We start from the raw sequence: 12,733 nt of genomic DNA, 5'->3' as shown, positions 1-12,733 counted from the left end.
TTTCCAAGCTTCCTGCTTCTGCTTCCATGCTATGGGTCCCTGGCGTTATGGACTCTATCTCTCTGAAACCATAAGCTAAAATAGGCCCCTTCTTCCTTAGGTTCCTTTTGGGCATGGTATTTTTCACAGCAATAGAAAAATAATACAGGGGGAAAAGTTAACACAGGTATGCTAATATTACATAAACTGAATAGTAGCAAAGCTTAGCAGACGTGACTTTACATTTTAGAAAGCAGGTCTAGAACAACACAAGACAACTCTGACCTAAGAAAGGGAGAGTCACACAGAGTCTTGAATCCTTTCCCACCTCTCTCTTATCTCTCCTTTACTCCTTCCTTTTTCCTTCCTTCTATTAAACTCATGTTTGTTCATCAGCAATTCACCTTGCAGTATCTTAGATGCTGAAGATAATAAGGAATAAGGTAAAATTACTGCCCCATGAAGTTCCTACCCCAAAAGGACAAAGTCAGATAATAATAGTTTTGAAAAAAGAGTAAAAAAAACAATTTTAGAGAGAAATATATTTGCATCTTGGGTACTTGTGTTTCATCCCAAGCAACCTTGGGACCCAAGATGCAGAGGTAAATAAAAGGACCCCAGGAAGGGAGTCGACCTGTTCCTGTCAGAGGTAGGACAACAGACAGAGCTACTCAGATGAAACAAAGGCTAAAATCTGTCTCATGAAAGAGAGGTAGTCTGAGAAAACACTTGGGTAACAAGCTATCTCGCTGAGCCATGCAGACTAAACAGAACGAGAAAGACTTCTGAAGGCATTCTTATATCCAGCATTCAGGATTCCTGCCAATAACCAGCCACAGGGGCAAAGAGCTCATGTGCTAAAGATGGATAATTCCTCCCTAGTCAAAGGCGGACTTCAGAGATAGACTCATACTGGAACATTAACTGGGCTCTGTGAATCACAAGGGCCATTCATGCCAAAATATGCAAAACACTTAAATGTAAAAGAAAATGAGAAAACAGATATACCTGATTAATTCTTGGGTAATCAGAAGCACAGTGAACATGCTGGGCCAGTTCCCCATGGATTCTCTAAAGCAGGAACTGGCAGTTTTGTTTCAACGGCAGCATGCTCACAATAGACTCTGTACAGTAAATCTCTACCTTCTTAGTGACTCTGAGGCTGCTTCCCATTTGAACTCTGGTTTCCCGGTCACTTTTCAGGTCTCCTAGTACTGAGAAGGACAGGCCAATCCATCCATCATACCCTCCAATCACATGAAGTTTTTGTTCTGATGTAATTATAATATAATCTTGGGAAATGAAACAAATTATTTTAAACGAGAAGTTATGATTCACATTGCTGATCTGTGCCTGTGGGTATCCAAGGCTTCTGAGTATCTGCTACATGTGCTAATTAGATTCATATAGCACAGGCCATTCCATGCTAAACTCTTCCCATAAACAGCTCCATTTGTGCTTTCTGAGAAAAGAACACATTCAGCTTTGTAAGTGATAACGTTTTGTGTCGCACAGCCCCTGAATAACTGATACAATCTAGTCCTCCCGTCTCAAGGCACTTTTCCTGGTGACATGACAGTCTTGCCATAACATGTAGATGAATAAAATTCAGTTGTCAAAGCACTGACCTCTGAGAGAACACAAACCAGGAACCTATACTAATGTCGATGACAATGATGATGATGATAACCAACATAATCTTTCAATCTTTAGTCAATCTGGGGAATTTGCTAAATTTTTAGTATGCTCCATCTCATTACCATATGAACTTGGGAGGCCAGTTTTCTTTTTTTTGTTTTTGTTTGTTTGTTTTTTGGTTTTTCGAGACAGGGTTTCTCTGTGTAACCCTGGCTGTCCTGGAACTCACTCTGTAGACCAGGCTGGCCTCGAACTCAGAAATCCGCCTGCCTCTGCCTCCCAAGTGCTGGGATTAAAGGCATGCACCACTACTTCCCGGCTCTTTTTTTTTTTTTTTTTAATTGGATACTTTATTTATATTTCAGATGTGATCCCCTTTCCCCATCCCCCCCCCCACCCAGAAGCCCCTATCCCATCCCCCCTCCTCCTGCTTCTATGAGTATGTGCCCCCACCAGTTTTCAATGCTGGATTTGGTATAACCAAAGACTAAATTACAACTGTATTCTACCACACACACACACACACACACACACACACACACACACAAAACAATTTACTGCTTGACAGCTAGCTCCTGTTTTTTAGACTTTCCCTGGTGATTTTCAACACTGCTTTTTTTTTTATTGTAAATATTGATCTCTTCTGAATATAAGAGCTTTGGATCAATTAATTAAGGGTCTATCAGCAAACTCAGCTCAGGTATAAAAAAGCAACAGGTAGCTGTCTCTCACCATCAAGGCAAATTTCAATGGTAGAAAATATTATACATGACATGCACCAGAAACCTATTCATTATCTGTCAGACATCAATTGTTCCATGTTGTCTTTCTTCTGGAAGCCCAACTAAACAAACAAAAGAGAAAAAAAAAAAACCTTGATATATGACCAGGTTTTGTGCCAGAAAGAGAAAAAAAAAAAAAAAAAAAAAAAAAGAGAGAGATGTGGGCTTGCAAAAATTATTAGAGCCTTCATTCAGAAATAATCTGGGGCATGTCTACTTGCAGCTTGTTCACTTGATTTCTTTTCTTTTTTCTCCCACTATATTGCCCTTTCTAACCCAAAATGTATCATGTAGACCAGGCTGACCTACAACTCAGTTACCTGCCTCTAACCCCTGAGTGCTAGAATTAGAGGCAAGTGTCACCATGCCTGAACCAAAGTTTTACAAGAATTATCTTTACCATGTTTAATCACAGGTGTGTATGTGAATGCCATGCCCATAGGCAGCAGAGGCATCAGACCTCCCCAGAGACAGAGTTACAGGTAGACCTGAGGTTCCTGTCATGGCTGCTGTAAGCAGTGCATTCTCTTAAGTGCTCAGCCATCTCTCAGCCCCTTCCCATTGTAGTTTTTTAGCTAACCTGAATGTCAGGGGGATGAACCTATAATAAGGAAGGTATTTTGAACTCCAATAGGAGATCAGAACAGTGGGAGGCTTAGAAGCAGTGACCACCAGAGCATCAAGAAAAAACTGGAGTAGAAAGTCACCGGTCTCTGCCTTGACTTGGTTTCTCTTAGTCTCAATGCCTGCATTGGTAAAGTGGGGCTATTGTGGCCAGGGTTGCCAGGTACTCACATATTCTAACCCTCCAAAAGTGTAACAAATACAAAAGTATCCTGGGAAACTCAGGGCAACTAAAAGATCATTTGCCATACAGTTCTCATCCTGCAGAATGCAAAGGACATCATATTATTCCTCGTCTTCCCAAATAGTTCTTCCTTCCTGTTTAAAAAAAAAGCTACTCAGACTCCAAATTCAGTAGCAAGGGTGCCAACAGGACAGCTAGCTCTGTAATTATACCAGACACTGGTTATAATTCACACTAAGGTATCAGAAACTACCTAAGACCTACTCAGTGAAAATGCTTTCACAGGGGGGAGAAGGCCCCAACCAACCAGATCCATAAGACACTGATGTCCAATGAAAGAAATTTTCAAGATGAGGACTGTGCCTGCTTCAGACTCACAAGACAAAAATGAAACCTGGTGAATTGTATTACAGCTAACAGAAGGTTTTATTACCTTCCATTGATTGGTCAGGGGTGTCAGACATCTCCTCAGCAGTTTTATAACTTCTGAAGACCAGTAGTCTTTAATTCACCAAAGCTCTGCTACCGAGGGACAAAGGTAAGAAAGCCTTTTGTGCTGTCTCTTCCTCTGAGAGTCTGGGATGGATTTTTCAAGATATTCTGAACAGTGTGTGTGATGTTTTACTTTAATTTCAAGCTAATCTTGCTCATTGTGGTTTTTATAATACAGGTCATTTTCATTCATTTATTGCAGCTCATGCATCTCTAGTTGTCTCTAAGCTACAGTGAAACAATGCATCCCTGGGAGTCTCTGGTACCTCTAAGGGTCGCCACTAGATGACACTGGATGGAAATTCCTAGATAAAAACTCAGAAAATGCTGAGAACTATGCATACTTAATAGAAGAGTGGTATAGGCACAGATTTTCCTTCTCCCAAATTGTCCTCATTGTTTCCTCTTCCCAAACCTTTACTGGAATCAAAGGGAAGAGGTAACATGATCTCAGCTCCAAAGGAGGAACATGAATAACCAGACATGGTAGCATCCCCCACCTTCTCCAAATATCAGATGAGGGATGTCAGTACTAAGTAGGAGGTAATCCAGTTCAAAAAACTAAGATGGAGAATGTTCTGCATGTCTGAGTAGCATGGGACTTAGAAAATGCCCTGTGCGAAGAAATATCTTTGAATATGAAAATGTAAAATCCCCACAGAGATCTGCCCTTCAACATTTCCTTACTTGGGATGCTGTAGGGTAACACAGTGACTGGAGATACAGCAGTACAGATGTCAGTATTATGTAACCACAGGGACACAAACCCAAAGATCAAGTTTGATGTGTTCAAGATTATGAACACATGCTCTAAGTATTGGCATCCACTATATGTGGTCCTCGGTTCCCCCTGGATGCCCAGAATGTAGTTTATGCTTTACCCTCAAAATTCTGTTGTGCACTGCATTCCTCCTTATTACTTATATTCCTTCTTAGAGGCTGTCCTGTCTCCATGAACAAGTTCCCTGGGACTTCTGGACTGTCTCTATGATGGCAGAGTAACGTCTACAGCCCCTAGCCATCACTATGACCTAGGGTACCAGTACCAAGCAAGTACGCTAGCATGAAGACAGATCTAGATGGTGAAATAAGCAGAGGCATTCCAAGAAAACAGTGATTCAAACTTGCAGTCAAACAGTGTAACTAATTTTTTTTTAAAGGCCTCCCACAGAAAGGGCAACTTTAATACCACAGTTCTCTCTTGGAGCCAATTTTATATAATAAAAATCAGAATCAAGGAAAAGAATCAGAGTCCCAGAAAGCATTTGCAGAATCCATTACTCCCACTTCTAGGTCTCACTTGCTCATGGAACATAGGGGAGTATGTAGCCCTAGGGGTCATTCATTGTGCATGGATTCTGCTATCAGAATGGATGATAATGGCTCAGAGTTCAACCCAACATTTAGCAGGTAGGAACATAACTCCATCAGGTCATTACCTAGCTTAGTAGTGTTTCCCATACATATTAAATTAAAAGAGTGTTCACATGGAGGGGTTTTTTTCCTGATTAAGTGGAAAATAGCATGAGATAGAAATATAAAGTAATGACTTAATGTGAAGTATTGAAATTTATAATGTTCTTCCCCAAATTAACAAATAGCTAACAAGAATTCAAGGCTGGATGAAAAAAAATCATAATCAAAGGGATAACTTCATTCTCCCAAAGGACATGAATCAAGTTCAAAGCAAAAACGCAAATGCAAAATAAAAGAAGGATTAAAAAGAGGGAGGGAGCCCACAGACTAGAATACAGCTACTGACTAAGAAGGAAGGAACAAAAAAAAAAAAAAAAAAAAAAAAAAAAAAAAAAGCCTTCCAGAATAAATGAAAAAGCAAGGACTACCAACCAGAACCATCACTGGGAACTAGCAGATACTTTTTTAAAGAAGTGAGTAGCTCTTTGAGAGAAGTCAAAAAGTTAAACAGGGGTCAGCAATACAGAACACAAACTGAACAGGCATTTATCATTACTGCCACCTATGAGCACTGTCTGTACCTTAAGAACACTTGACCTACTTTAGAACCAAGCTACAGTAAATAGACACTGCCACATTTGTTCAGTTTGAGAAATCTGCCTTCCTCCCAGGCTAGCACAGCTTGCTATTTAGCTAACAAAGATTAAAGGAGGACTGAATTAGAAACAGGAGGAGCAGAGAAGCAGCCCAATCATGACTCTGCCTTAGAGAACTTCTGTGCTCAAATGGGAGGAGTCAGGGAGAGCCTTTGAAAAGGACAGGCTCAGATATATAACACATGGTCAGAGCAAGCCCCACCCCTCTGGATGCTCAAGGAGTAGAGGTGTGCAGTGCTCACCATCACACATGAGGTGCTGAGCTTGTGAGAAAGGGATGAACCCCCAAGGCAAAAGAGATGGTAGGTTGGGCTTGAGGCCACATCCCCATTGTAACCGTGTGGATTCATGGAACTAAGTCCTGTCAGTCTAACTCATTCTTGATAAAGACCGGAAAGTGACAACCTGTGGGTCATCCTTTAAGAAAACCAACTGGAAAAAAAATAATTCTGCCTTCAGGAATTGACAATGAAATCTGGGTCTAAGCCAATCTCTCACCATTATTTGAAAAGGGAACTCAGTTGCCACATCCCATAACGAGCTTGGAGATGATTCTCCCTTCCAATCATTAAACAGAAAGTGCTGTGTTTATGGCTGTCCTGATATTGGTGTGGACAGTGGGGACACTGTATGATCTTACACCACTCTCAGTTTCTCACGTGACGCTGCTGGTTAAACCGTAAGAACCGATGCCATTGCATAGCCAATTCCATATCTGTAGTAACTGAAAACATACTTCTCTGCCACTTCCCCACAAGACCCGCCTGCCCTTACCTTCACAGTATGCAGAGTTGCCCTGAACAGAGATGTATCCATTCTTACACTCACAAGTTGCTTTTGTATTCCAATTTTTGCATTCTGAGTTTTCGCCACACTTAGGTGCTTCTGCACAGAAGTTATGACCTGTAGAACAGAAAGAATGTTTTACATCGAGGAATGACAAGGAATGAGGGCCTCCAAACAATAAAGCACACAGTACTGTATATGACATACAGCTCACAGAAATAGACCATGGCAACATGCAAGATTAAGCCAAGTAGGAGCTATAGGGCAGGAAGGAGGAACTCTGGACTGTCCTGTGTGTGAGAGCGTGTTTCCTGATACTCCTGGCACTGCTCACCTTGCTAAGCTACTTCCTGCCTGTGTTGTACCCATACCGATCTGAGTAGTCGTGTCATATATAATGCTATAATTATCATAGTAGATACTTTACAATGTGTAGAAAAGAATGTATGACCTAAATATATGGGTATAGAAGATACAATGGATCTAATGTGAGTGTTATCATTATATAGACTTTCCTTCTGCCAGGCTTCAATATTTTTTACATAGCTATACTCTTTTCATACACTGATGCTGATTTCTAGACAAATATTTAGCTTTTGCCATCTTCAACCTCCCATAAGTATAATAATTTGTACACATATATATACATATATATATACTTGTAGATATCTTTATTCATATTAATAAACTCTAACCATGGCAATGCTTATGGGTATTAATATGTCAATGCTGTACCTCAAGATTATGAGAAGTCCATAATTTACATTTATGTACTTTCCTAAAAATCAATATTGGAGTTATTTGCATGTTTTGAAATATAAAGTTGTTGCTAAATGGTTTTAAACACAATTTTGACAAGTCAAAATTGTTTTTGCCCACACTTCTTCCAGAATCCCTGCCATCCCTTATAGAATAGTTACTTTACTTCTTCAAGTATCTACTAGAAATCTCTTTGGTGGAGATCCTCAGGTATTTCTGAACTTAATTTTAATTTATTTTAAATGTTTAAGGTGGGTTTCTTGAAACATACAGTATACTCCGAGAACATGGGAATCTGGAACAGAAGGATTCAACACCTGCCTTGACTACACAGAAAGACTGCCTCAGTCAATCAATTATAGAACTATTCTTATATTTGAAAAATAATTCTACTCTATAAACGTATTTGATCTCAACATTTGAAGATATGATTCTGCTTTACAGTTTTCATATTATTATTGATAATTAGAAGTTAATTTAATAAATATTCCTTCCTGTGTGGTTATCATTCTGTCAATGAAGATTTTGAAGCTTTATCTGCCTGTTTGATTGTTGAGTGGAAGGTTGCCTTGGCTTGGTTTGGTATTCTACTCTTCAATTTTATTTTGAGGTTCATGAACATGAACTTGTTTTCACACACTTAGGATTGCTTGGGGGAGGAGCCTAAATCTGAGAACTGGTACAACCCTTTATTACTTTTGAAATGCCTCTCTAACTCTCTCTAGCACTATCTCACACTGAGTTGTCTAATGTCTACACATCTTTCCATTTGACCCATCAAAACTATGTGCTTTTATATACAGATATGATTAGATAGTGATTACATTGTGTCTATATAATACAGAATCAACTCTTCACCTCCAATTCTATCATCTTCTATTTATATCTGCACAGTCACTATTTGTTGCAGGATATTTGAACATACTGTGAAGCCAGAGATTGTGTTATTTACTAAAAATTTCTGTTTCTAGTTATGGTGTGGCTCAGCCTTAGCACACACCCTTAATCCTTCTGGCTGGAATACAGACACACCCTTAATACACACCTTTAATCCCGAACAAGAAAGGTAAAATTAGTTTGTAGAAGGAAGCACCCCTGTTTGAAAGTGGTGTCTAACTGAGTGAACAACTAGATGAATCAGAGAGAAATCTGATAGAATAGGATATGCCCAATTCTCATGAGAAGAGAGAAGGAAGGAAAGCTAATTAAGAGAGCACAGAGAGAAAAAAACAGGAACAGTTTTACCTAGACAGTTATATAGAGACATGCTGCAGAGAGAAAACAAGTTGAAGAGAGAAAACACAGATGAAGACAGAACAAGCCAAAAAATGAGAAGGATCCAGAAAATCAGTGTTTACTCTCAGACTTCTAGCTGGGTCACATGACAGGCTCTGTCTTATTTCATAGTCTTACTGTCATGTGGCCTATATCTCTTTTTGTTCTTTCCCTGTTAAATTCCAGTAAATTCCCCATGTAACTTTCAGTTCATTAATTCTCTCTTGGGTTGTGTCTCATTCTGCCTCAGTCTTTCATATCATTTTAAATTGTCCTTTTATTTTTAGTCTAGAATTCAGTGTTGTTCTTTTTAATCTGCTTAATCAGTTTGATATCCCCTCATCTATTCCTCTTTTAATCTTTTAAATCAATCTTTATGCTGACACTTTCACTATCATCCAGGTAGGCTGGTGATTTTGCAGTTTGTAGTTACTGCTGAACACCATTGATGGTGACTAGTGTTCTTTCCTTTCATTGTGCAAGATTCTTTTATTTTGACCTCATCTTGTTTGAAATTGAATATGTAGAAAATATTCCTGGCTTGGGTTTTAGTATATGTGTTATTTTCTGTCAGGTGGCTGAAGGAATTATCAACGTAAAATCACTTTAAACTCTCTCTTTGCCTTGGGGTGAGAATTAAACCACACAGACAGGACACCCTGCAGCCCTAAACTTTCTGGAATGTTGGGCGGCTTCCTCCTGTAGACTCCAACCTAAGACTCAAGACTAACAGGTAAACCTTGTCTTAAGGGTTTGCTTTTCACCTTTTGAGAGAATCACACCCTTTGAGATTCTCATTCAAGCATCTCGTACTAGCACCAGGCTACGCCCTGTCCATTAGAAGTCATGCAGAAAACCAACAAAGATAAAAACAAAAACAACAACGGCAAAAACCTGTTCTCAGGGAAAACCAACACCAGCATGCTTCCTGATCTCAAGGACATCACACTTCTTTAGTCTCTCGCTCTCTCTCTCTCTCTCTCTCTCTCTCTCTCTCTCTCTCTGTGTGTGTGTGTGTGTGTGTGTCTGTCTGTCTCTCTCTGTCTCTCTCTGTCTCTCTCTCTCTCTCTCTGTCTCTCTCTCTCTCTCTCTCTCTGTGTGTGTGTGTGTGTGTGTGTGTGTGTGTGTGTGTGTGTGTGTGTGGTTATATTCTCCTTCTCTACACTGCAAGACCTACTAAGTAAAAAAAATTACATCCTGTAGACATTAGGGGGTTGAACTGGGAGGCTAAGCTGTATAAAAGGATAGGTTAAGTGTGATAAGACATGTGACGGTACTTTATCCCCTTGAAATCTGTACAGTTTGAAGATACTAATGGTTATGCTACAGCACATACTATGATCATCTCACAGGAAACTGCACCTAGGGATCAGGAAATCTCATGTATAATTCAGAGTCTGCAGCTAACAAACACTGCATATCACCTCTCCTGCCTCGGTACATACAGAAATGATGACAGCAGTGATTTCAAGCTGCTGCTGAGACCCTCAGCCACGACAGGCAGGTGCAGAGAGATCATGCCCCCTGACCTTCTCACACATGGAGCAATTACCTTTTTTACATTTTGACATATGGATTATGGAAACTACAAACTCAGGCTTAAAAACTATGCAAATCCCCAGACAAGGTAAAATTACATTTTAATTCCTTTTAATGAGAAGATTCTAGAACTGTTATTCTTCAAAAAAAAAAAAATTTTAAGCCAACATTTAGCCTAGAAGGAAATGCTTTTTACTAAGTAATAATAAACAATTCTTGCACCTGTAATGTGCCTGATATTACAGTAAATATTTTAAATAAAAGAGATAGCATTACTGACGTTGTTGAAGCATCTGAAGAGCCAAAAGAATATAAAATACTTGAAACAGCTCCTGATGTATACAAAAAAAAGTTGGACATCGGTGTACCCATTCTATTGATGATGTTGATAATGGATGAGGTTAGTGATGGTGATGAGGAGGATGGTGATGAACATGATGATGGTGATGGTGGCGATTTTGTCAATGAGAACCAAAGTCTAAAATAAGGCCATCGTTTCCCCCTCAAACTCAAACACATGACAGGTAACTGGAGAATGGACAGGGGCGTTTTTAATTTGCATTGTAGAAAGGAATCTGCACCTATATGATATTAATAGCTTTAAGTACGCACTTCATTAATGCCTTGTTCTGGGTTATCTCTCCAACCCAGCTGGCACCTGAAGGACCACAGAGTTGATCCCAGCAGACAGCAACTAGACTCAGTACTTAAGGACATGTATGAGCCCAGGAAATGAGGGGTGAGAGGATGGAAACGTAATGAGAGAGGCACAGAATCTGAGAAATGTGGCTGGCCACTGGGGACCTGAGCTCCAGAACAGCTGGCTGCCCTGTCCCCTTTCCTAGAGACCCAGGTGAGTGGAGCTGAGAGGAGAGGCTGTTTGACTTCGGAGTGTTAGCTCTGTCTCCTCAGAACATCATTGCTCACAATTACATGGAAGGTAAAGATTCAGTTGCTCTCCCTGCACTGGTGTATGTGGCCACAGGCCGCATGCATGCTAGTATTCCTCTTCCATGCCTGAGATAGGCGGACACTGGGGGTCCAGGCCAGGTCCAGGTAACTCCTGCAACCATGTTCTTCTCTTATACCATATACCCTCTGTGGTGGCAAAATCTAATAAAAGGTCAAAGGTGTGGCTGCTTCTTGGGACATAACAGAGTAGATACATAGCCCTAATGAGACTGACTAGATGCCAGTCATACTCAGTAGGACCAACCAACCAAAAGCAGAACATAGATTTAACCCTTAAAAATCTGGGAACTAACACCTGTGGGTGGTTGTAGCCAGATATCAAATGTTTGCAGTGATCATTACAGTTAAAAGAAACCGATGCTTTGGCTGCCCAAGGGGCAATTTTAGGCATCATGACTTTCTCTGCAGGAGGAAGTATCTGAAGCTCACTCCTTAAGCCAGTCAGTACTCATCAGGAGTATCACCATTGTGACACCTGAACCAATGTCACGCATTCATCTCTTAGCGTCTGCATTCTGTTTCTGATTTCTTCATGTTTCTTTTTATTCCCAAAGTGAATACCACAGCCTGAAACAAAAGCCTTCAAATATTGTCAACAGGCATCTAAACATCACTTTAGACCTCATATAATGTATCATTATTATTTAACTACTATAAAGCTTTAAAAAAAAAATAAGCTTATGGTAAGGGAAACAGAAGGCTTTTCAATATGTTCCTGTCAGGTAACTCTAAAGCCTCAGAGCAACAGCTCAACTTTAGTCACTGCATCCTCCTAGGTCAGAGCCTATGTCTAATCCAGGTCTCTAATCAAAAGCTTTCTAAGCGCTGGAGTATAGATCTGTCGGTGGAATGTTAGTCTAGCATTCAGAAGGCCCTGGGTTTCCATCCTTAGTAGTATGAAAACAGGGAACAGTGGTACACATTTGTGATCCCAGCACCTGGGACACGGAGCCAGGAAGAACAGACATTCAAGGTTATCCTCAGCTACACTCCAAGTTCAAAGCCAGACTGGACTACCTAATATTTGGTCTTGACAGAGAAAGGTCTTGTACAGTACAGGTATAGCTGTGTGGATGTGTAGCTCATAAGTGAGAGAACTGATAGGCAGACAAAAGCTTAGCGGATAAATTAGTGAGTTAACAGATGAATTGATGCCATCCCACCACCACAAGCAATTCAGACTCCCTTAGGCCGTCCATCATGTTTCCTCTTTAAACACTTTTATTAATGTTACTATTCACAAACCATCAACTCTTCCTATAGTAAGCAGAGAGTCTGATGATCTTTAGCAACGGTGTGTGGTTGTGAGTCAGCCTCAACGCCCAGGTCAAAAAACGCTGTCTCCCGCTGCTAACCATCATCATTCATCAAGAACTACCTCAGTATCTTAGCTGGCTGTCAGCTCAGGCTCATAAATCGTCAGCTGGCTCTCTACTTCTATAATCCTTCAAATGGCTTTGTCTTTCTTATCTGATGTCTGTGAACAGCATGTCACTTAAGACACAAGCTTTCTTTGCTTAATATTTATTGTCAGTTGCCACCCAGTTCTTCCCTTTGCCCATTCATGTTCCAGTCAGACTTTAGTCTAGTTTTACCCTCAGCATGGTTATCAATACAGGTCTAAGGCATGA

The 12,733-nt window shown here is 40.2% G+C and overlaps 1 protein-coding gene across 2 annotated transcripts in view; it reads right to left on the bottom strand.

Annotated features, from left to right (window-relative positions):
* The window catches only part of Nell1 (neural EGFL like 1), an 823,979-nt gene that overhangs the window by 548,556 nt on the left and 262,690 nt on the right, over positions 1 to 12,733 (bottom strand). For both annotated transcript variants that reach the window (XM_034515089.2, XM_076934998.1), the window contains exon 12: positions 6,546 to 6,674. In XM_034515089.2, coding sequence (XP_034370980.1) covers positions 6,546 to 6,674 — 129 coding nt within the window. The remainder of the gene's footprint in view (positions 1 to 6,545; positions 6,675 to 12,733) is intronic.

This window comes from Arvicanthis niloticus, chromosome 1 (genome assembly GCF_011762505.2).
Source record: "Arvicanthis niloticus isolate mArvNil1 chromosome 1, mArvNil1.pat.X, whole genome shotgun sequence".
Classification (NCBI taxonomy): domain Eukaryota; kingdom Metazoa; phylum Chordata; class Mammalia; order Rodentia; family Muridae; genus Arvicanthis; species Arvicanthis niloticus.
This window is presented reverse-complemented; position numbering and strand designations above follow the sequence as displayed.